General features: G+C 53.6%; 1 protein-coding gene across 1 annotated transcript in view; it reads right to left on the minus strand.

Moving 5' to 3' along the window:
* Positions 1-2,420: 2,420 nt before the first annotated feature.
* Positions 2,421-25,396, minus strand: part of LOC128275973 (muscle-specific protein 300 kDa-like) — a gene marked incomplete at its 5' end in the record, with an annotated part of 28,336 nt that continues 5,360 nt past the window's right edge. Inside the window, 16 exons of the mRNA XM_053014443.1 lie at positions 2,421-3,004; positions 3,327-3,379; positions 4,008-4,206; positions 4,274-4,909; positions 5,027-5,062; positions 5,342-8,235; positions 8,302-8,856; positions 8,921-13,731; positions 14,002-15,913; positions 15,989-16,150; positions 16,208-16,318; positions 17,390-17,486; positions 17,642-17,733; positions 18,074-18,391; positions 18,485-20,991; positions 23,410-25,095. Coding sequence (XP_052870403.1) covers positions 2,758-3,004; positions 3,327-3,379; positions 4,008-4,206; positions 4,274-4,909; positions 5,027-5,062; positions 5,342-8,235; positions 8,302-8,856; positions 8,921-13,731; positions 14,002-15,913; positions 15,989-16,150; positions 16,208-16,318; positions 17,390-17,486; positions 17,642-17,733; positions 18,074-18,391; positions 18,485-20,991; positions 23,410-25,095 — 16,316 coding nt within the window. The remainder of the gene's footprint in view (positions 3,005-3,326; positions 3,380-4,007; positions 4,207-4,273; positions 4,910-5,026; positions 5,063-5,341; positions 8,236-8,301; positions 8,857-8,920; positions 13,732-14,001; positions 15,914-15,988; positions 16,151-16,207; positions 16,319-17,389; positions 17,487-17,641; positions 17,734-18,073; positions 18,392-18,484; positions 20,992-23,409; positions 25,096-25,396) is intronic.

Raw genomic sequence — 25,396 nt, forward strand, 5'->3', positions numbered from 1 at the left:
TAGCCTTGATCGGTAATCTTGCTCACTGATAGCAAACTAAGAACCAAATCTCTGGTATCAAATCGACGTTTTTTACTTCGATTGTGTTCTCATTGCAGGTTGATCTTGTCAGTGCAGATCCTTCCGCGACTATATACATGCGTTCTTTATTTGCTGCGTATATGGTACCCTTTGTTTCTCTCAACTTGTTAAGCGTCGTTTTATTATTGGTAAAGTGTTTTACGCATCCTGAGTCGAAAAACCAATCTTTATCGTTCGTGGTGTCTGGTATCGACAGCACCGTGCAAAACGCGTCCTTTCTTTGTCCCGGGGCACCGATGTGACCGATTGTTGAGGTCACTGTCTTCGGGCGATCTCCTCGACTTAGGACTTAAAGGACCCCTAGCTCGGACACGTTGCCGCGGTCGACCGACCCCTATAAACTCAGTTACATTCACCATATGTTTATGTCTTTTTTCGTGTTGCAGAATGTCATCGCAGAAGCAGGGACAGAAGGCCGACGAGCATGAAGCAGGTCCGCCTGGGCAGGGTATAAGTAAGTACGCCTGCGTGTTAAATGTATTTAATTAGATTTACATCATGTTTACATTATCATTAAATTACACATTTATGTTTACATTACATTTACATTACCATTACAGAAGCCGAAATTCTTGCCAACCTAGCCAGCGACACCAAAGAGGTCGCATTTGATATCCACGTCAGTGTGGTGCCGTTGGGTAACTCGCCAAACCCCAATGTCAAAACTTGGGTAATCCAATCACGTCTATATGAAGGGACAAAACCACTGAGCCATCCTTTTGTCGTCACCGTGTTTCGTGGCGAGGGTGAGCCTTTGCATGAGCTGTTCCTCGGCCGTGCGTTGGACGAGGCACGTCAGTTGTGCAAATCACCATTGATGGTGAATGGTAAACCGATAAACTTCACATTCCGGGGAGTGACGGCCAGCCCTGCCGCACGGGCATATGTCACAGGTAGATTTCGCATGGCGACGTCCATTAGTTATGTCCACACTAATAAAATGTATTTTTCTAATTACAGGAATAGTACCACTATGCGGCACAGAGGGGTGCACAGATTGCGTGTACGTAAAGTGGGGAGAAAAGTTCCGTTGCAATAATATGACATCCCCCCCATCTACAGCGGATACGGAAGTCACTTCTAAACGGCGAAAACCATGTCCTTGATTACCTGTTTTATCTCTTTGTCCGACGGCGCTTTGTAGCGGTACATTTTTCCTTATCATATCCTTTACCGTCCTGGACAACGTAACAACGTAACTTGATGTTTATCTCTCGGTCGAGATGGAAAGCAAGTGAATTCTCGTTCGGATTTTCTACTTATATATATCCACCACTTTGTCTCTTTTGATTTTCGACGATTCCATCCTTGACCTGCACATGAGGATCGGTATAAGATTTTCCACTTCAATTTAACGGCGTCGTCTGCGTCTGGAATAATAATAAGATACGGCGTCTGGAATAATAGTGGAATCGACTTAAGTTGCGTAACAGGTTTTAACGTTAAGTTATAACGTTTTAAGATCTCTTTTCAAACCTGAATGAGGCCTCAATTGCGTTATTGAAAGCCTAAAACACTTGCGCCGAAGCACTCGCTGAAAACTCAACGTCAACGTCAATCATTCATTCAGCATGTCCCCGTGTGACGCTAAACTTTTGAGGGCTTACGTAAGACTGCAACTGTCAGTACACGGTTCCATACCGTGTAAGAGCAAATAGATTTAATCCATAAATTACTAATCCGATTGACCCACTGGTCGATCTTTTTCTCTCGTTTATCTATAAGAATCGCACGACTACATGGCCAGACATTGTGGAGCATTTCTAAGACGAAATAAGATAATAATGTTTAGCTCACAATTGCCATTCAATGCGTTTGAGGAATACATCAAATTTGTGAGAGCTAAGTTTTTCGTGAATTAATGAGACCAGAGAAGAGTCCAAAATGGAAATAAATTAAATCACTGCTTGATAAAAGCGATCAGGATCTTTATCGTCTTTATTACCACCAAACGATGATATTACAAAATTCGGTGAATTTTCTATCATTCACTTCCTTTTCATCGGACGCTTTCCTCCTTGAGAGGGCTTTACGAATCGCGGGCGAGGCTGTGCCATACAGCTGAAGCAAACATTCAAACGATGACACGAGCATCAACACGAAGGTGCATCGCCACAACGTAGCCAGGGACCGCCGTGGAGCTGGTTAAAGGCACATAAAAACCCAGAATTTAGAGAGCAACATCGCACCTAAGGAAGGAAGCTCCGGGAACAACTAAGGAAGGAAGCTCCGGGATGAGTTTGATAAAACGGTTCTGTGCCAGGGGGGTCAGTAGACCCTTCGGATTAGACGTAACACGCACGGTCTTTGATTAATACTATTAATATCATGTTTATTCATATCGGAATATTTATGTGATTAAACTTACGACCACAATCCTCTTCGATCCATCCGATCCGTCAATTGCCTTTACCCTAGCTAAGGTGCGTGTAATGGATATGGCTTTGTGCATTAGTATTGCGTTGGAGAAACTGTACAGAAGCCACCACTCTCCCGTGGTGGCGGATTCTAATTCTACGAAAAGCTGTTATTGGGTTAGTCGTACGCATATCTAATGTGGTAAGGAATAGGAATAGTTGTCCTCTCGGAAGAGAGCCACGCGACTAGCATAAGGACGAGAGATGGGGAAGTGCGGGAAGAGGAACAATGAAAGGAATGGTAACTACTGCGGGTTCCCTATATTGGCGGTGGTCCGTTCGGATAGCGTAGCATCGGTTCGAGGCTGCGCGCGAAGTTGTTGGCCAGCGTGCAGGAGTACTCTTCACCGTGGGGCATAAGCGTGACGACACCGAGCAGCAACAGCAGCATCGCTTGGATCGGGAGCGAGGCACGAATGACACGACCCAAGAAGCGATAGCTTCTCCTCAGGATCGTAGTGTTGATGACATCTCCGTCGTCTCCCTCCGTGTCTCCGGTGCCAGCACTGTGAGTTCCGTTTCGGGTGGAGAAATGAAGAAAGTATTAGCGATCTGGGCACACTTTGCGATAAGTCTCGCTCAATGTGCTATCTGACGGCCATAATGGCTCTGGAAAAATATCTGTTTCTAACTATCGTCTAATCGCAAGCGAAAATCGTTTCAGATTTAGAAACCATCACAAACTCTAACTAACAGAAACTACTGTCCAACGTTTGTTACGGAATTTAACCGAATTTATCTTCTGCACTGCAAGCATAACAAAAGAATCTTACTGTGGCCCTAAAACTACACAGGCGAATAAAGTACGAAATGAAAGCTAGTAATTACTTTGTACTGGAATCGTGTGCCGTTGCTAATGGTGGATGGTGGCGGGCTCCGTTCTGCTGCAAATTTAGTTGGTTTGTTCAGAATTGGTGAAGTAGAAGAAGCAACAACGTTTTTTTTTGTACGAAAGAAACATAAACCGAAAACAAAGAAAAAAAGAAAGAAAATTGATTAAATGTCCAATTCATCCCCCGGCAAACCGGCCCCGGCTGGCTGCTACGATCGTCACACACAAATGGGCGGTGCGGGAAAAGGATCAGGGATCGAAGGGATCGAAGTTGAGACAGGGAAACGAAAACCCAACCGTGTGCTGGTACCATTCAGTCTTCCGGCATAATTTGGGACCCTCAATGGCGACGACGGCGTCGCCCTGGCGATGATTCAGGAGCACTCGATACGGACACGAATGGTGCACTCCGCCGCACACTGAGATTAGCAGTTTGAGATGGGGGTTGTCAATCGTGGTGGTGGTGGTTGTCATGGTAACGTGCATAGCTACTACTTACTGACACAGTTTTGTGCGCAAAACTCAAAACGACCCCGACGACAACGACGCCGACGACGACGGATGTTTATGGGTGTTGGAGGTGGTGGTGTTGGTGGTGGTGGAGGCGGTGGTAGTGGCCAGCGTAAATTCTCTCAAAGTATAACACATCGGGATGATGCGTCCGCACTTGCACCTACCTCCTGCATCTGCTCGTCCTGCGAGGTCCGGCGGAGCCTTAGTGATGCCGCGGACGAGGCGACCGATGAACCGCCGCGGCCCGGTGGCACCTCGCCCAAGCTAGTTCTACTGTCGTGCCCCAGGGCGGCACCGATTTTGATGATGTACATTTCCACCAGCCGGCGGATCGAGTGGAACCGTAACCGCAGATCGGTCAACCTATTGAAAAAAGCGATCTTAGAGCGTGATCTGATCCGTGGCACCGACCCCTCGCGGGGACACTTACTTTGCGTACACTTCGTCGAACTTTTCCGACTTGTTCGCGTCCACGTACTTCGTCAGCTGCGAGGTCGTTTCCTGCAGGCTAACGACACGCGGTTCGCAGCGCATCAGATCGGCCCGAAGCTCGCGGAACATGCGATACTTCTTCTCGACCGCCCGCTCATCGCCACTGGTCAGATCGATCGGTTCCGAGGCCTTGATGCGCGCCTCCGTCTGCTCCAGCCAACCGCTCAGTTCACCGATCGTACGGTGGAACTCTCGGTTCTCCATCAGCGCACCGTTCAGCGCCGACTGCCACCGCGAGGCCCCATTACAAACCCGATCCCAGCGCCCGTTGTTCCCGTGCAACCGTTCCCGCAGCTTCGTGGCCCGTCCGGTGTCGCGCGTGTGCGTGGCCAAATGTTCGCCGACAATGTTGAGTGACTTGATGATGCTCTTGTGGCTGTCCAGGTCCAGCAGGAACTCCCGATGGTCCTGTATCGTGTCCTCCAGGGCGTCGATATCCGAAGGGGGGCTCGAAAGCTGCGCCCGCTGTGCTGCTTCGGCCATCGAGAGCCACTGCTCCAAGCGCCACAGATCGTTGTCGATCTGCTGCCAGTTCCGGTTCGTACACAGCGGGCACGTTAGGTAGTCGGCATTGCTACAAAAAGGGAACCGGAACGTTAGTGAATCGGAACCAACGTCGGCGGCGGAAGGCGGAAGATCATGCGGCAGCCGCGATAAGGTGTAAGGGTTTTGGTGAAAGTAGCGCACTTACTGTATGCAGTTAAAATTGTAAGCTTTAGGTATGATCCTGCTCAGCCGAAGAAGTAGTAGCAGTAAAAGAAAGGAACAGTAGTGACGCGTGTGGCGTATGGCGTGTGTGATGTTGTGGCCCCCACAGGATGCGTGACCCCCGAGAGGAACGAGTTTTTTGTTTCGAAAAGACATGAATCGAGAGAGAGAGAGAGAGAGAGAGAAAGTGCTGTGATGAATATCGAGCGATCAGACAGAGAGAGAGAGAGAGCGAGCTTATGAGAGAAGCACACAAAGTACCACAACACAGGGTTTTCCCAGCATCTCCGTGCCATACCTGGACTCCTCGAGTTGCTGTTGCTTTTCGGTCCACTCCGCCAGCAACCGCTGGTACCGTTCGACCTCGTGCAGGACTTGCCCGGCACACGCTTCCGATGCCGTCGCCGAGCACTCCGATTGGAGCAACGTGCTGAGGTGCTTGATCAGCTCGATCGATGATTCGCAGGCGGCCGACGCTTTCGATACGTTCTGCGTCGAGGACATGAAGTTGTTTGCGTTGATGGCTTCGATCGCTTCGTGTAGCAACCGCAAATTGGTGGCCGCTTCGCCGAGGGCCGTCTCCAGCTGGTAACGGTACGCATCCTTCGCGGTAATGGACTCGCTGCGGCCCAACCGGAGCGTATCGACCTGCACCGCCACCGACGACGACTCCGCCAGTGCTGCAGCCGTCCGCTCCAGGAGCGCATCGAGCCGGTCCTTAATACCGTTGCCCAACCGATGGTACTCGGCCATCCGCTGCCGGATGTCTTCGCTCATCGCATTGTTCGCCGAGTGGCGCTCCACGAGGTTCGTCCCGAGCGTGTCTTCCTTCGCGAACAGATCCACCACCAACAGCAGCTCGCTGTGTAGCTCCTGTAGCCGCTGAAGATCCGACTCTGGCCCCGGTCCAGCCGGCGGAAGGTGCTCGATCTGGGTCACTTGCACGTCGATCTGGGTCAACGCCAGAATGATGCGCTCGTACTCGACCACGAACGTGCCGTACTCCGACCGGTAGCGCTCCAGCTCGGTACGGAGCGTACAGAAGCGCACCTGAAGCCGCTCCCAGATGGTCAGCATGTGGGATGCGGGGCCCGTGATCACGCGCAGTCCATCGCTCGCGATGCGATCGTTGTGCACGAGCGACACGTAAAGCCGCCGCATGATGCACTGTATCGGTTCCTGGCCGGCTACATCGCTCAGCCGGATCGCGATCGTTTCGAGCTCTTCGTCCATCCGTTCGCCATCGTAGCTGCCGAGCAGCTCCTCGGCCCCCTGCACATACAGATCTTGCTCCGTGACCCAGCCCTGGTGCGATTCCACGATCTTCTGCAGCTCCAGCAGCATGTTCCACACGGCCAGCAGATCCTGCTTGCGCCGCCCGGCCTCGCAGCAAACCGCCTTCCAGCGCCAGTCCAGGTCCTTTGCGTCGTTCTGGATGCTGCGCCGATCGATGTGCACGTTCCAGGACTGGACGTCGATAAAGAGCAGCTCGCAAAGGTTCAACACTTCCGCCACGTTGCCACTGTTGGCTTCGATCGAGCGCTGCAGCTTCTCGTACTCGTCCAGCAACCGATCGAGCACCGTCTTCTCCAAACTGTCGATCGTGGCGAACGGTGCCCGCAGTTCCCGCTCGATGCCCACCATCCACGCCTTGATCTCGGCGATGCGCGTCTCGAGCGATCGCACCGTCAGCTCGATTTCGGCGATCTTCTGCGATCGCGCGTCACACAGCCGCTGCAGGTGATCCCAGCGGGCGTGAAGCTGTTCCAGGTGTACCATCACTTCCGCTTGCTGGTCGGGCGAGCTGTGCGCCATCAGCCCCTTGCCCGTCACCGTGAGCCACTCCTTTTCGTACTCCTTCAGGGCCAGCTCTTGGCGCGTCGATTCCTCGACCCCGCGAATAAACTCCCGATCGTCGGTGCACGCTTCGTACCGATTGGAATCGTCGTTCAGTTTGGCGTCCTCGAACTGTTGCATCCAGTCGAGCAGCACCCGGTATTGGTCAAAGAACAGCTTCCGATTGCGAGTGCTCTCCTCGGTGCGCTTCATCACCAGCACGATCCGTTGCTCCAGCTTGCCGTAAAGTTGCCACAGGGTCCACACGCGTTTGTGCAGACGGCGCACATCGAACATGCTGATGCACACCTTCAGTTCGTCCTGCATGCGGCCAATCTCCTGCAGACCACCGTCCCGTACCGTGCCCAACCGGACGTGGTAGTTCCGGACGAGGTTTAGTTTCGCTTCCACTTGGCCCGCCTCGAGCTCACCGAGGCACTCCTGCAGCTCGTGCAGGTTGCTCTCCACCTCGTACGCACGGCGCGTGAAGCGACCGTACAGCTCGTCGATACCGAACAGGAAGTTCTTCCACGTTTCCACGTTGTCCTGCAGTTTGCCGACCTTCTCGCCGATCTTGCCCTGCTCGCTGCGGGCCCCGATCAGCGTCGTGCCCTCGTCGCCGTACAGCGACAACTGGGCCATTTCGGCGGCCATCGCGTCCAGGTCGCCCTCCATCCGCGGGAACTGCTCCAGCAGGGCGTTCACCTTCGCGATCAGCTTCGGCAGCTCCTGCAGATTGATGTACTCCAGCTGGAGCGTAAACTTTTCCCGCTCGACGTTGGCCAACGCGTCCCGCAGCCGACCGCCCAGCGTGCGGAACTTTTCCCAGTGCCACAGCCGGTTATCGATCTCCGTGATGCGCTCCTCGTACCGCTCGACCCGCTCGCCGTACAGCACGCTCAGCTCGTTATACCGATCCACTAGCCGGACATCGATTTTGCCCCGTTGCAGCAGCTCCTTCCGCAGGCCGACCAGCAGCGTCCGAAGCAGAAGGCACTGCTCACGGTGGGCCCTCAGTTGGCCGTAGTCGCTCGGGATGCCAGCGGACAGGAACGTTTGCACGAACTGTAGGTACTCCTGCCAAAAGTCCAGCACCCGGCCGTCGTCATCCGTGGTGCCGACAAGCTGCTGTACCAGTTCCTGGTACTGTTGGTACGTATCCTGTAGCAAGTTCTGGGACACCGAGTGAAGGTTCTGTAGGTTTCCGTTGTCGTCCCGGGTGCCACGCTCCCCGTGGCGGTGGATATCCTTCAACCGGGCCATCGTTCCGCACAGACTCAACAGGTACGAGCGCAGATCGACGATCTTGTTGGTCAGATTTTCCGTGTCCACCGCTTGCTGTTTCTGTTGTAAACTCTGTAATGAGAGAGACAGCCGTTAGAGACAGTCGCACCTTGAACGTCGGGAAGGTCATATGCGTACCTCTTGCACGTGCTCCAGCACCCCACGGGAAACTTGCGCAACGTCAGCCCTCTCGACGCGCAGCGCATCGCGATCGTGCACCTTAACGCGCCGCTCGATCACTCCCTGTTCGATGTCATCCAGCTTCTTCCCATACTCGTCGATCTCGGCCAGCAGCGCATCGCCGATGCTGAACCCAACCTGCTCGTTGATCTCACCGATCAGCTTGCGCAGCTTGTCCACTTCCTGGCGCTGATCGAGCAGCGCCCGCTGGTACACTTCCACCTGCGGTAGATCCTCCAGCCGACGCAAATCGTCGTACTCGGTGAACTCGGTAAACTCCTTGACCGTGTCGCACACGTCGTGATAGTGTTGCCACAGCTTGACCGCCTTCTCGTAGCGATCGCACAGATCGCGCAGGTTCTCCCGGGTGCTCTCCCACACCACACTGATCTGCTGCACCGTTTCCTGGATCTCCGCCGACACGCTCGCGTCGGACGCTTCCACCAACGGCTGCGCGATCGTCTGCAGGTCCTCGATCATATCCTTGCGGCTTTCAATGTCCGCCAGGAGGGTCTGTGTAAAGGGGAGAAAGCGGGTTAGCATCCGGGTTCGCACACGGCACTCGGCGGCTACTCACATCCAACCGTTCGGTCGCCTTCAGCAACCGGTTGTAATCGGCACTCTCCTGCAGCTGCAGCAGTTCCATCATAAACTCCGTCTCCTGCACGTGCTCCTGGATCGCGTCGAGCTGACGGTGGAACTTGTTCCACAGCGTCTGCCGAGCGCGGAGCAGCGCGCCGACCTGATCGCAGCGCCGCTCGAGATCGCTGTGCACGTTCTGGAGCGTCGAAAGATCGCGCTCGGTCTGCAGTGGCGACACGGACACCTTCAGGTTCATCGGCAATGTGTGTAGCATCTGGCGCAGGCGCATCAGCTCGTTCCAGCACGGTCCGAGCGCATCCTGACAGTCTTTGCAGTCGCCCAGTGCCTTCTCGACCGCCGATCGCTTCCCGTTCACGCTGTCACCGCACTCGTCCAGTACGCGGGCGATCTCCGTCAGGCGCTGCTCTTGCGCCTTGATACCCGTCTCGATGTCTTCCAGCCGCCGGTAGAACGTATCGGCCGCCTCCAGTTCCTCGGCAATCTGGAGCGATAGGCGGCGCGACAGCGCGAAGATCGCACTAACTTTCTCGGTGTCGTAGTCGAGTGCCAGCGCCAACTGACCCAGTTCCGTGTCGACCAGCGCGATGCGCGTCTTTAGCATCTGCATACGCTCGATATACCCGTACAGGTCTTCCTGGCTCTTTAGCACCGTCTTGCTGCCGTCGAACTCACGCCCAATCTCAGCCAGTTCCTGCTCGAAGAAGGCAATCTTTTCGCCCGGCGGCGTAGCCGTCGTCTTGATCGAGTCCGCAATGTTCCGCTGCAGGTCGGCGATTCGGCCGGACACCACGAGCCAGTTGTCGAGCAGCTGGCCGTGCAGTTGCCGCTGTAGCTGCTCATCCGTCACGCCGATCGTGCCCAGGGCCAGATCGAACGAATCGCACGCCCCGCGGTACACCTTGCTGTTGAGCACCTCGTACTGGGCCTTAATCTCCCAGAACGAGCGCATATCCTGGACGGGCGTTTCGGCCAGGTTCTGCCCGATGCTAATGGTGGCCAGCTTCCCGCCGCACTCGTGCAGCCAGTCGCCCAGCTTGTCCGCGTGCACGTTGTACCGGTGCCAGTGCGCCTTGAACTTGGTCAGCAGCCGCAGATACAGCTGCACTTCCTCGCGGAGCTGCATCACCACCACCAGCGCATCGGAGCTGTCCTTCTCGAGGACCGGCGCCGTGATGAGTTCCTGCATGGCCCGGGCCGTCCCGTTGTGGGCGCGCATCTTCTCCAGATGGTTCCCGATGTCCTGGGCGAGCGATTCGTACATCGTCATGTACCGCTCGTAGTCGGCCGAGGACACGTTCGCCAGGTCCGGCACACGCTGCTGCGCAACCTGCAGCCACTGGCTCTCGGCGAGCATCTCTTTCTCGAGCACCGTCCAGCGGGAAGCGGCCAGTGCCAGCTTGCCCGCCCGATCGACGGCACTCTCAAGGATCAGCTTCGTACGGTTGTACAGCGACGAGTGAAGTTCCGCATGCTTCTGACGCGTCAGTGGGTCCAGGTTCGCTTCCAGCGACTCCAGAATGGCCTTGCAGTGGTTCAGGTTCACGAAGAACTTGCGGTACCGTTGCATCTCCTCCTGTAGTTCCTCCAGCGAGCCGGTCACGATTTCGTTCTCGATAAACAGTTCCGCCGCGGCCGTAATGTCCTGGAACTCGAGCAGCGTCTGCTCGTACTCGTCCGCCAGGCTGTTCAGCTGCAGAAGCTTGTTGCGCTCGAGCACGATCCCGTTCTCCAGCCGGCGCAATTGCTGCGTGTTCTGGTCCAGTTCCGTCGCCACCTTTCCGGCCTCGACCTTGGCCTCGATTCCGTTGTACTCGTTGGTGAGCGTGTTCAGTGCGTTCTGTACCGACCGGCAGGCGGCTTCGATGCCCTCCAGCTCCACCAGCTTGCGGCCGATCGGGATGGACTCGTTGGCGCTCAGCGTCTGCAGGGTTCCCTCGAGCGCATCCAGCTGTCGGTTCATATCACGCATCGCGTCCGTAATCCGGCGCATGGCGGTAGCATTGGCATCGCTATTGCGCTCCTCGTTGGCCACCGCTTGCTCGAGCCCCTTCACCTGCCTCAGCAAATGGTTCAGGCACTCGTCCACTTCCTTGCTGTTGGGACCGACCTTCGATCGCTGGACGTACGTGATGATTCGCAGGATGTGTTCTTCGATGCGGATCAACCGAATCTTGTAGATCCGGTGCAACTTTGCCCGATCGATCGGCGGCGCTAGACTGTCCCCGGCACTGCCGGCGCTCTGCTGCTGCTGCGCCAAACACAACCCACCATCGAGATCCTCCAGCGATCGCGTAACACTTTCGACCACATCAAACAGCAGCTGCTGCTGGACGAGTGGCTCGCCCTGGTGATCCTCCAGTAGGGCCAGCACGTGCTCCAGATCGTTCGTTTCGGCCAGCGCATCGTCTTCCTCGCCACTGAAACTGATCGTTCGCAGTGCCATTCGGAAGCGATCCCGCCGCGGATCATCGGGGCTCACCGGCTGCGCCGCCGCCGCTGCGGCCGTTGTCGTGTCAAACATTTCATTTATGTCCCGCCACGGAATGAGTCGCTTTTCGGCGTATCCTTGCTGCGATTTGATGATCGAGAAGTAGTCGGCCAAACTCAACCGTAGGCTCTGGCTTTGGGCAGCATCCAGCGACTCGTTGATCGGACAACTTGCCGGCGCTTCGGTGATCGTTGAGCTCTCTTCTACCGTTCCATACGCGGGATCAATCTCGACCTGAATGCTCAACCCGACGTCAGGCCCCGTTGCTCCGGTGTCCGTGACGATCGTCTTGGTCACCGTTACCGTTTCATTGCCACCCGCTCCGGGCACTCCTTGCTGACTCGAACTGGGCACGATCATCTGCGCGCTCACTTCCACCTCGATCGGAATCCGGCCGTCCTTGGATTTCCTGGATTTGTTCTTCTTCGACCGTTTGCTGTCCTTCTCATCGTCCGCTGGCTCCTCTCGGGGCGGCTCGGTCGTTCTCGTTTGCGTACTAATGGTCACGGTTTCGGTAATCTCCGTTATGGGGCCCGCCGTTTGTCCGGCATCGGTTTCGGCAGTCGCCACGCGATCGGTCTGCATATCCCTGCTTTCCGTCGTCGGTGGTGCCACGGTTTGTATTAGAATTTCGTCCTGAATTTCGTACTTGGGTGTAATGGCAAGTTCCGCCACATGCTCTGGACTTGTCTGAATGGCCGAATCGGTCGTCACAGGCACCATGGCAGCGCTATCCGTCGCTTCGGGTGCAGGAGAATTTCCACGATCCTCTCTGGCGACCGTTTCGGTCTCCACATTCGCATCGTGTAGTTCCAGAATGGCAGTCTGCGCGCCTTCATCCGACGTGCGCACTTCCGCCTGGAACTGTACCGGACTCGTTTGCATCGATTGGCGCCGATAAATCAGCGCCGGATCGACCACATCCCGTACGATTTGTGCCAGAATGGGGCCCACGATCTCTTCGGTGTCCGTGGCTTGCTGGTGCGTTTCTTTCGTTTCAATCGCGGCCGTTTGATTAGCGCTATCGCTGGTAACGACGACGGCCTTCGGGACATCACCGACCATCGGCTCATCCGTCTGCGCTTCTTGCTGCGCTAGTGATGGTGGTGCCGATGTTTGCGTCTCGATCTCAACGACTTCCGCCAGCACGGTTTGAGCCTCCTTCGTTTGCTGCTCGCCACGCACTTCCGGCTCGATCGGAGACGTCTGCTGGGATGTTCGCGGTACTTCCGGTTCCGGAGAGGTCTGCATCGAGCGCTGTTCCGAGTCGGCGATCGGAACCATCAGCCGCTCGGAGGTAATGTTAGCGATCTCGGCGTCGTCGTCGTCGTCGCCCTGAACCGGGCTCGTTTGCTGCTGCACGTCCTCGATGTAAACCGCTTCGAGCACCTCGATGGGCACCACAATCTGCCGCGGAATGCCCACGGGCACTTCGGCCAGCTCCGGTTCGACCGATTCTTCCAGCACGTTGACCGTGCTGACCACCGGTTGATCTTCCTCAGCGAAGCTTTGGTAAGACTCAAATCCGCCCTGCTCGGATTCTTGAGCCACCGACTCTAGCCGTTCAACCGGTGTCTGTCCCGGAGGAGGATCTCCAGGATCCGTATTGCACGCTTTTTCGTTGTCATTCTTTGCCTTCTTCCGCTTGCGCCGTTTCTTTTTGCCCTTATCATCGCCATCGGCGTCCTCCGCGTCAGCGGTCGCCGTCTTATCGGCCTCGTATCCTTGGTCGATGTTGACCTCTCCTAACCCGGCAATCTCCTCATACTCCGCTACCGGAACCGAACTGCTTTCCTGTTCGGCCGTGGCCGGTGTCGCCTTGATCTCGATCAAACTAACACTAACCTTTTTCGTTTCCGTCGGATCCACACTCATCGTCACCTTCAGTGAGCTCTGCATTGCCCCGTCAACGGTGGCCACCTGTACCTCAAGATTCGGTTCCCCATCGGCCACCGACGGTTCACTTGGTGGCACGGCGGGGTCTTCAGGCTCCCGAACGGCTAGTTCCAACGGAAGTTCGGCATGATCAGGCTCATCTGATGGTGGCAGCTCAACATCGATCCGCTCGACGATGGTTGTCACGTGGGTAACCTTTTCCACGATGACGCGTTCTCCATCATCGACCAGTTCTTCTTCCGCACTCAGTTCGACCATTTCTTCGCCAGGAATCTCGATTACTTCTTCCATTGTGATCGTTTTGGTTACGACCACCGTCTCGAGAATGGTTGTGGCACCTTCCAATCCCTCTATCGTATCGACAGTCCGTGTAACAACGGTTTCCACAACCGGTGGTGATTGTAGTGGTAACGCTTCGGGAACCCGAACTAATACTTCTTTTACAAGATGTGCGTCTTCGGGTACTTGAGGCGCGATAGTTAGATGCTCAGTTATTGCTTCGACCGGTGCTGTAGTGCCCGTTAGCTGACTACTTTCGACAACAACACATATCGGTACCGACGTGGCATGGTCCCGTTTCACTTCCATGGCCTCTAGGACATCGACCTTCTGAGTTTCAATCGGTACATTATCTGCCATTTGAACCAGAATAGGTACTTCAATTTCTTGATCATGCTGTACTGTTGCGATCGTTTCCATAACTTCGATCGGTTTTGATACGGTAGCGCTATCCGTTTCCATTTCAACAACGATCGGTACCACAACTTCTTGATGCTGTTCTTCAACTGCAGACTCCTGCAGAACTTCACTCGGTGCGGGAGCGTCAAACTTCTTTCCACTTTCGGTTTCCAGTGCGATCGGAACGATTATTTCTTCCTCAGCCTCGATCGTAGGGGCACTCTCTTCGAATCTTTCGCCTTCCATACTGATCGGTACTACAATTTCTAGCTCTCGTCTTACTATCGTTGGTAGATTATCGTCCAAAACAACGGTCACCGTTTCTTCTACCGATTCCAGCAGAGTTGGCTCAATTTCGATATAATCGGAGCCACGTACCGGGCTTGTTGGCCATACATTGGCGGCATCGCTATAAACTGCTCCCGTTTCGTCGTGACTACCGATCATCGGCTCGGTCCGTTTTCCTTCTGCAAACGTAACCACCCCACCACCAACGATATGTTCGGCCACTGGCCACACATCAGCGATCGACTCGATCGGTTCGACTGGTTCGGGTGGGGCCACACTTAGTTCCTCGCTGGCTGTAATTGGTTGGGTAAGGCTTAAGGAATGGGTTACGGCGTCCGTGGCGGTCACAGTGGCGGTAGCAGAGGCATCGCCTAATTGTTTACTAGTACTAGTTGGTGACTCAACGTGAGAAGCAATCAACTCTACTGGTGCGGTTTGGTCATGTGAATCGAATACCTGTGGCAGCTCCTCCACTTGCTCTTGCTGCCCACCAGCAGGTTGCTCGCTGTCGATCACCTGCTTCTGCAGTTCGTCCAGTATCTCGCTCACCACCGTTTCGGCCGCGTCCTCTACGGCCTCCCGCCGTACGGGCGATTCACTCACGATCGCTCCGTCCTCCTCCTCCTCTGGCAACAGCTCAACATCAACCCCTTCGACGGTGGTCACCGGTTCCGCGGCGTGCGCTACCATATCGATCGAGGTAACAATTGAAGCCTTCCCGGAGGCCGTTGTGGCCGCCGGTTCGATCGATTGGGCCGGTTGCACCACCTTGCGGAGTGTGATCTTCTTCGACCCATCTCGGTTCACAATGATTTCCGTCGTCGTGTCATCGGGCTCGGTGAACGTCGTCTCGAACTGGCTCGGGATGTTCCGAACCAACAGCTCCGACGATCGATCCCACTCTCGGCCCGCCATCGGCTGTGTGTACTTTGCCTCGACCACGACCGCCTCTTCGCCGCCGGTCCCATCGCCCGCCGGTCCGTGGAAAGTCCGCGGCACGTTCGATATCTGCACCGTTTCGCGCCCATTTGCCACCGACTGAATGATCAGTATGTTGTCCGTGGTGATGGCCGTCGTGGCGGGTTCACCGATTTGCGTTTGAGCTGCGACCGAAGTCACGGGAATGGCCACTCTTTGCTCAACCGTGGCCGGCAGCACTTCCGCGACGGGTTCCGTTATGGATGTGAACGGACTTGTTTGACTTTCAATATCTACCGTTTGGGGTGCCACGACGACGGCCACGGCGGTAGAGCGTGGGTCAAGGTGTGCCGTCAGCCGCTGAATGTTGTTCTCCAGAATTAGCGCCTTTTCTCGCAGGATACGGATCAGGAGGGTCAAATTTTCTCGCAACGTACCCGTCCGCTCGGACACATCATTGTACACCAGATACGGTTCCGTCTTGTCGAACACTTCCTGCAAATAAGTTTCCTTCTCCCGGAGATCACTCAGTACGGCCCGGTCGTCCTGCAGACGACGTCGGGCCTCTTCCTCCGTCCGGCATTCCGTCACCTCGGTCAGGTGAATGCTGGCGCCCGCGATCCACCGTTCAATCTCTTCCAGTAGCTGCAAATAGTCTCGGATTTCGCTTTTTCGTTGTTCGCGTTGTTTGAGGGTTTGCTGTGAAAGGGAAAAGGGGTGATGTAGAGTTGAGGATCGCAACTATGGTCCGGGGGGTCCCGGGATGTGGCGTACCTGGATCTTTTCGAGTCCATTTTCCGCCCGCTGCCGCAGCGTATCGATTCGCTCGTCAATCTGCTCGACCGAGCTGCGAACGTGACGGTCCGCGTTCGGCGGTAGTGATCCCGCGATCGCGTAATTCTGTTGCTTGTACTCGGCGAGGTTCGTTATCAGGATCTGCAATCGAGGGCGAAGTTAGTAAGGTGGCACGGTTAGATCACGCGTTAGCCCTACCTGCAGACCCTTGATGAGATCGTTAACGTTGTCGTACGGTAGATTGTTCATCTCTAGCTCCGCACTGATCAGCGAGTCCAGAATACTTTCCACACTTTGCGCCACTAATGTCTGTAAGGTGATGAGAACGAACACATTTTAGTACGCTTCGACCGAGTGCGCCGTCGCCGTGTAACGAGAAGTAAGTACTAAAATGCCTCTCGCTCTCTCTGTCTAGTCAAACAAAAAAGCATTCGCAGCTATTGGTTTTGCTCATCTTTCCGCTCTGGCGGCGCTCCATATCACGTGTTTTGGCTTTTTTCTATTCATGTTAGAGAAATAACAAACCGAAGGTTTTTCCAAAAATAGTCGAAACGAAATATCACAACAAAAAAGTGGCAAAGCGGCAAAAATAAAACATAAACCCGAACCCGGACGGAAAATGGCGTCCGTTTCGTAATGGCGACGATTGCAGGCAAAATGCAAAAACACAACGTCTACTACGACGAGAGGCTGCTGACGCAATCGGAGCAGGATGTGCTAAGAAACATACTTTTGACACGTCTTCACACCGCACACAGTAGGCCAGATGTACATTTTCAACACTTTTGCGTGTACCTTACACGCAAAAAACTATTTGAGAAAGAAAAAAAAAATGCGACCTAATCGCTGTGGAATGTCGAGAAGCGTGAAGAGAGATGTGGACGGTAATAATGAATTGTTCCTATTTTTTTGTCTGAACGCAGTGTGGATCAGAATTCAGACAGACCCGGCGCAAATAGATAACGGCAGCGCGCCGCAGTAAAATATTGGCATAAAAAGTGTCGAATATACATCGGGCCCAGAGAATGTGATGTGAAGTGCTGTGAATGGAAGCGGAACACATTGCATGATTCGAGAGCTCGAGGGCAACATCGTACTAAAATGTTGCCCCTCGTGAGCTCGTGCCTGCGTTTCAAGTTTGTTACTTGTAAGCAAACCGCGAATTACATTAAAAAGCGCAATAATTGTGCAAGAACGCGAATTATGAACGAAAAATAAAATGGCGGAAACACAGCGTGCGAAAACTACTACGGAACTACTACTTGCAAGCCGAAACATAGCCAATTATTAGGAGCAAGAAACGAAACGCGGTTAGCAAAGTCCTTAAATAGCTTAAACGAAACAACATAAAATACTACATTCTACGGAGTACAACGTCACCTGTTTACGGTTTACGGTGCATTCAGCCACATTCTGTTTACTTAATTCTATGCTGTCCGTTGAACCTAAGGGAAGGGTGGAAGGGTCGACGGTGGAACTGGGATCGGGTGCGATTTGCGCGGGATAGGATGGTAGAGTGCGGAGTGGAGCTGCGGGGGACTTTGGCAAGGATAACTCTTCTGCGTGGTCGATAACAACATCATCGAGGGAGGTTAGTAGACGGTTAGTTGCGGTTATTGCCGTTGCTGTTACTGTTGCTGCTGCTGCTTCTGTTGCTGATGGGTGTTGTGGTGTTGGTGTTGTGAGGGCTGCAGTTTGTGGGTCTGCAGCAGCAGTTGGTGAAACTAGTTGTGAGTGCGTCACACTAGTTGTCGGTCGGTCGTTGTCGGCTTCTTCAACAGCCGATCTCTCATCAGGCTGACCCCCGACAGCACCGGCCGTAGCCGCTGTCTTTAGGAGCACATACTGCTCTTCTGCCTTCCCGTAAACCGAACGATCAAGCCAAGACTTGTTCTGCCAAAGGTTGTACAATGTCTGCATGGGACAGCCACTGCTCGCCTGTTGTTCCGTACCTAAGGAATGATCTTCTACCTGAACAGACTGTAAAGCGATGCTACCTGACTCTTGTCCTATGTCACCAAACCTCGGCAAAACTACCACCTCTTCTGCGTGGATATCCGTTACCTGCACCATTAGGTCGGACTTTTCAGCACTCGGCCGGTCTGACGTAGTGCCAAACTCGGCTTGAACAGATTGGTCTACTATTTCAAGCTCACCCCGATCAGATTCGCTACGATCGATCGTGAATTCTTGAATGACTACATAGTTCTCTGTGATCATTGTTTCTTCATCCAAATCCGTGACACTGAACGAACCACTGGGACTAGCGACGTTCTTCGCAGGGCTTTGCGCCACTACCTCCGAGTACAGCATCCCCGAGGGCGCCGCACTCTCCACTTCCACCGGAGTGATGTCCCTAACCGACTCATCAACCGGTGCATCCTGCACACCGGGGTGTCCCTTTTTCGTTTTCTTCTGTTTTTTCTTCTTCTGTTGGACCGGTGCCGGTGGAACCAAGTCGGGAGTTGAACCTACGTCCACCATGGATTCGAGACTGGCGGGGGTCACATCCGACATATCGATAACTTCGAAATCATCATCGTCCAGTGGTGTATCAATTTTGACGACCGTTTGCGAAAATGAAACCTTTCGCCGTGGTTCGCCAACACTGACCTCATCCGGGCCATCCTCCTGTTTCGGGGACTCCTCTGACTCTGGTTCTTCCGCTCTATTACCCTCCACTAGACGCTCGGTTTCCTTGACCGATTCTGAAAATGGAACCACTTGCAGAACCTCTACCACCGGTTCAAACTGAACCCGCCTATCGCCGGATTCTTCCGTCCGGATCGGCACATCCTGCAGTTCCTCGGTTTGGTCGCTCAAATCGCGCGCTCCCGATGGCTGGTGTGCTTCCTCCTGCAAGCACTTCACTTCCTTCGCTGACTCCGAAAGCGGTACGGTCGGCAGGATCATAACTTCCTCCACAAAGTGGACGCGCTTGTTTGCCCCCGCATCCGGGTCTTCTGCGACATTCTCCTCCCTTGGCGACAGAACTTCGACGGATGCACTTCGACTCAACCGCTCAATTTCTTTGGCCGACTCAGACAGAGGAACGGCCGGAACAATAACTACTTCCTCCACAAACTGCACCGATCGTGCTTGACTTTCACCAAGCACCGTCGGGTGCGCAGAAAAGAGCAACGGATCTTCTTCTGCGACCTCCATCGGAACAGTTCCTTCGACGGTAAATTTGGCCTGGCACAAGCTCTCGATTTCTTTCGCCGATTCCGACAGAGGAACAGGCGGAAGGATTTCAATTTCGCTTACAAAATGTACATGCTTGACCGTATCTTCGCCGCCGTCACCGGGTGTGGCGGTGATCGACGGCTCTTCAGCGATCTTCAACGGTGATAGGGATTCCGCGAGTGAGTGCTCCAAAAGATGCTCAATCTCTTTCGGGGATTCCGACAAGGGAACGTCCTTAAGGATTTCAAGTTCCGCTGAAAACTGTACACGTTTTTCACCATCCACATCAAGTGGTTCGCCGGAAACCTCAAGCGTCTCCGCGGGTTCATGGCGATCATGGTCCAGAAGGTGTGCTATTTCCTTTGGAGACTCCGACAGTGGAACGGTGGTCGTGGATGTACCGACCGCTAGATTCGACCCACTTTCCGGTTCCTTTTCCACTGACGCTTGCTTCTTGTTTCGATTTCTCTGCCTCTTAGGTTTCGATCCTGAATCGCGCGGTTCTTGTGCGATCGTTTCGGACCTAACCTCATCAACCTGCTCTACCACTATTTTGGGCTCGTCACCTGCAACCTGAACAACCTCCGGGACAATCTCAACGTGATCCTCGGAGGGGTTGCTACCGGGTGGTAGAAGCTCTTCGGTTACACTTTCCGATACCGAATCTTCCTCTTCGACGGATGGCGTTTTCTGCTTAGATTTTCGTTGTTTCTTCTTCTTCTGCGCGCCCGACAGTTTCTCGGTTCGATCTTCGGTTGCCTCCTTGGTTTCAACCAACTTGACGAAAAGCGTTCCAGGCTGGAGAGCCACCGGACCCATGACACGATCATCTTCTTCATTTGACCCCAAGCTCTGTGCAGAAGATGGTTCCACGACGGACGCCCCAACAGGAGCATCGATTACGTCGAGCACTTCCTCCTTCACAGCAAGAGTAGTGTCTTTCTTTTGTTTCTTCTTCTGCTTCCTATCGGGAACCGTGGCCTCTTTGGGACACTTTTCGCTTGAAGTTGAATCCTTTGGATCTTTCCCTACATCTTCTACTGAAGCGACGCTTGTTTCCGGCAGGGAGACGTTGGAGCTGACATCCCTTTCCTCATCATATTCTTCATCGGCCCACGAAACGCTTACAGCCGTGACCTTCTGGCTGCACCGGTTGCTATCAATGAACGTCTGAAGATCGTGCTCATCACCGAGTTCTACTTCGACTACGCTTTCCTTTCGCGAAGCGGACTCTTCGGTCACCCCGTGAGGTGCCCCGATCTGTTCAAGCATTCTCCTTTCCGCCTCGGAACCCGTCAGCACTTCGGCGTACGTCTTCTTTCCCTTCATCTCTTCCCACACATTGACCACCGGTGCTGCGGCCGTGGGTGCCACGGCCTGCAGAGGCGAAGCAGCCGAATCCGCGACCGGTGGTAAGACTTTCAGTTTTTTCTTCTCCTTTTTACGCTTATCTTTCCGACCACCGAGTGTGTCACCTGCAGATCGGGGAATACTTTTCACCTCGACGAGCAATTTTCCTTCCACCAGCATTTCCCCGTCATCGGGTTGCAGGTGATCGGAGGACGATTCGGAGCAGGTGGATTCGAGCACCGTTTCGCTAGCCTCAATGCTGGCGATTTTCATTTCAATTTTCCCGTCCGTCCGTGCGTCCAGAGGGAGATTCAGAAAGCTTATCCCCGAACGGCTAACGGCCCCCCGTTGAGTGTTGGCCGTGAAGGATTCTTCGCGCCTTTGCACCAACAAACGTTCCTCTTCCGTGAGGCTTGAATCAATGTCAACCATAGTCTGAGATTTTTCTACAATTGTGCATTCAATCACTGTCTTACCCACCACTTCGTGGACAACGACCTCGTGCTGCTCTGCGACTCGGCCTTCCACAAGCTCCACAAGTGGTTGGCTTGGCTGAGGTATTGCTTCTGCATCTTGCAGCTCCTTCGACTGTTCCGATAAGCGGATCAGTTCTTTCTCTTCGATATCCGATGGATTAACTAATTCTTGCACGTTAGTCGTATCGGGTGATGTGAATTTGGTGGATTCTTCGCGCATTTGTACCAACAAAAGCTCTTCTTCTGAACTTGCCAACGGTTCTGTAACGACGGTGCATTCGCTTTCCACAATTTCTTTAACCTCACGCTGTTCTTTTCTGACGTGTTGAGCAACTTCTTGAACGACAGTCTGTTGATGCAGTTCGTACTGTACTACAGTGTCCGCAGGATGATTAGCCACCGACGGAACTTCGGCAACCTTTTGCGCGTTTCCACTCTTTTCGCACTCTGCATCCAATAAGAGTTTGCTTTGCTCGATGCCAGGTATGGTCTGAAGTGGCACTTCTGGTTCAGTCGGAAAGTCTTGAGAAATTTCTTCCTTAAGGACTCTTTCTTCAAATGGTTCAATTTCCTCTTGCGTCTCTCTGAACTGTTGTGATAAGCGGAGAAGTTTCTTCTCTTCAATGTCCTCCGGAAGCATGGGGTTTTGCGTTTCGATCTCTTCTAAAGGAAGATTGACAAAACTTATCTCCGATTCTTCGAGGAAGCCACTTCTATCAGGCGATCGAGTTTTAGAGGAGTCGTCATGTGACTGCCCCAATGAGAATCCCTCTTCATGCGGGGTTGCTGACGCTAAAATCTCGGATTCAATTACCGTGGATTCAATCACCGTTTTACCAACAACCTGTGGTGGAACTTCTTGCTCAATTATTACTTGGTGCGCAATTTCCCCCTGACCTTTAGCGATCGCTTCTTGAGTCACTTCAGTCACAATAGTTTTCTCCTCTTGAGACTGCTGCGATAAACGGAGAAGGACCGTCTCTTCGTCTTCAATGGATGCTTCCTCCGTCTCACCGAATTGATCTACAATAACAAACTCCGAAAGCTCTTCGTAGGACACTGTCGTCTCTGGCTGCTGCCCTAATTCTCCTACAACACCAGAAGGAGCGATCGGTGGTAGATCAGGCTCCGGAACTTCCATCGACAGAACGTTGCTGTCTTCCCCATCTCTGGGAGCAACTTCATGCGTCTCATCGATCGCATCAGGCAGATCTTGATCGCTGGGCTTTTCTTTTTCAATCTCTCGCTGTAAGTAGTGTTTCTTTTCACTTTCGCGTAACAAGTGCAAGTTGTAGTAAGGTGCCGACTCATGGTAAAAAGCATCCAACCCCAACACCTGCTTATCGACTGTTGGGACCGTGGGCGACGGTTCTTGCCCCGGGGTTGCTTCTGCAACAACCGGATCCTCCTGTGGCACAGGATCTTCTGCGATACGCTCAACGGATGCGAGTCTTTCTCGTTCCCTAAGCAAACAGTATTTCATTTCGCCATCTTGAAGTTGGTGTCCGCTGTAGTATGGAACAGTCTCGTAAAACAATGCAGCCAATCCCTTTCCTAGCTCAGAAGTACTCGCAACGACCGCAGACTCTTGTCCCAAACCAATACTGTCCCGTTGTTCCCTTTCTTCGGGAGCTCCCTGCAAGACGCTACTAGCCGTTTGTTCAGTGTCGTTAGATTCGGGGGGAGAAACACTATCAAGAACCGCCTTCTGCCGTGCACGATCAGCTTCATATCTCGCTTCGGCGTCCTTCAACTGCCAACAATTGGTAACAGAGTGCGCCAAGCCTTTCATCACCTCGAGTACCTCACTGTCAGACCGTCGAGAAGCTTCCCTTGCTTGTACCAATACCGACTCTTCGCACGCTACGGAAGGCTTTGGAAGAGCTTCCATCGATTCTTGCTCTGCTGGAACTCTCTCCTGTTCGCTCACAGCGACCGCTTGGTGCTGTTGATAACTATCCTCCGCTTCTCGAAGCTGCCAAACGCTAAGGTACGATTGTTGTAAAGTGCGATAGATTTCCTCAAGCTGCCTATCGTTTGCAGCGTCACCGTGTCCGTGGTCCGCCGCCGTGTCCACGGGCGCATCTTCAGTGCTTATACTCGGTTCCACTAGAGGGGGGTCCAACCGATCGGTATCCGCTGTCGCCGCCACCATCACCGCCTCTTTTCCACTGGCCACCGCCGCCGGCATGACGAAATGCTGAATGTAATGCTTCTCTGCATCGTGGTATTGCCAATAGTTGTACGGGGAAACGTTTTCGAGCTCGAGCGCACTAGTTAAAGCTGCTGAAGGATCTGGTCGCTCTTGAACTGATTCCCGAGGCGCTGTTTGCAATGATCGATCCTTCCCATCATCATCACTCAGAACATCTCGACAATCAGGCTCACCAATGATGCGATCAGCGATCGTAGGTTCTTCTTCCAATACGATTTGTTCCGCTGCTACCGTGTGTTCCTCCATGCTACGATCGGCCATGCTCAGCTCACGCTGCTGATCATCCTCAGTGATCGTGCTAGCGATCGAAATTTCTAGTGCCTGAGACTCATTGAACGACTGTTCGTCCAGTGTGATCCTCTCCATTGCGATCGTATGCTCTTCCATGCTTCGATTCGCTTCTGAGTAGGACGAACTATCTAAACCGGGTGCCGAGTGCTCCGTCACTACACTTTGTTCCACCACCGTGGGACTTGTGTAGATCTCGGCGATCTCTTCCTGGTCGGTCGATTGCACGTACGTTATCGTGCTCGTACGGTACAGGACGGACGTTGTGGTCGTTGTATACATCTGCCGCGTAGACTCGCGCGTTTCACCAACCAACAACACCTCCTGCCGGTTGACCGTATCCAGGTCAGAATGCTGCGCTTCCGTTGCCATACTTGGGTAAACATCGTCCGCACTCGGTAAGGACGCTTCTTTCTCCAGCACGTCCACCGATTGGGTTTCGTACACCACCGAAGGTGAAATGTCCAACACCGACACCACGGTAGCTACCTCACGATCCTCGTGATCCCGTGCTCCGTCATCGTGCATCCGCCCAATCTCTTCGTCCTTCGGCGTTTCAAGCACGATCGGTTCCAGCGGCACGACGTCTATCGTCACATCTTTCGGCAGACGTTCGATCTGTTGGGCAGTTATTTTCGGCAGGGACAGCCGGATGTGTGAAACCGGCTGCAGCAGGTACTCTTCGTGGGTGATCATGGAAATTTTCTGTCGATTGTCCCGCCACCGCTCGTTGATTAAAAGCTGCTGCATCGGATCGCTGTCTTCCTTCGCAGTGTCCGGTCCGTTGGGATTTCGTTCAGTGCTCACCGGTTGCCGATCACCGGCCGGCGTCGGAGCGGAAACGTTCGTGGTCTGTTCGACCGTGGCCGTTTTCCCACCGGTTTCACCCTGCTGCTTCATCAAATCACCATCCGAGGGAATACTTTCGAGTGTCGGTTTGAATTTCACTTCCTTCGAACGGCCACCGCTCTTCCCGTCGACCGACTCCCGTTCCGGCAATCGCTTCACCGGAGATTCGTGCATAAAATCGTAATCTTCGAACACCAGATTGCTGCGGAACTCGTTCACATTCCTCACGGGGCTGGCCGGTAAACTCACCACAAACGGCTCATCGCACGGTTTGCTTGTTCCTACCACCACTTCACCCATAGCGCCGTCGGTGGCAGCCACGTTCGAAAGCGAAACCTGTCGGTCGAAGTTGATGCCAACGATGATCGTATCGATCTGCTCCTTGGTGATCGAACTCGCGGGAGAGGTTTGATCACGCTGCTGTTCGACCCGGTCCACCGAGGTGTGCTGCTTTTCTTCCTCGGCCTCGAACACTTTTCTTTCCGCCTCGAGAAACGCAGCCATACTGGCGGCATCAGATTTTTTAATCTTTTTGAACTTATCTTTCTGCTTTTTCTTTTGCTCTTTGCCCGGCGATAAGATGATGGCTTTGGTTTCTTTTGTTGCTTTTGTTGGCTTTGGTTGCGATCCCTTATCAATCACCGTATCAGATGATGAATCGTTCTTCGTTGTATTGTCGAGTTGAGTACCGAGTTCCGATGAATTTTGAGTTGCATCTCTTTCTGATTTTTTATTTTGAAGAGTACCCATATCTGCAAGAATCGATTCCTCTCTCTGGTTCGTGAGTATGAACTCCTCAGCCGTTGGTTCAATCGATACTTGAATCGGTATTGCTTCCGGTTTAACATCAACAGGCTTCAACGAGGCTAGTTCTTCGGAGGCACTACGATCGCTTACGCTCATTTCAACAAGGAACGATTCCTCTCTCTGGTTCGTGAGCATGATCTCCTCAGCCGTTGGTTCAATAGATACTTGGGTTGGCTCTATTTCCGGTTTAACATCAACAGGCTTCACTAAGGATAG

Source organism: Anopheles cruzii, unplaced genomic scaffold (genome assembly GCF_943734635.1).
Source record: "Anopheles cruzii unplaced genomic scaffold, idAnoCruzAS_RS32_06 scaffold00216_ctg1, whole genome shotgun sequence".
NCBI lineage: Eukaryota > Metazoa > Arthropoda > Insecta > Diptera > Culicidae > Anopheles > Anopheles cruzii.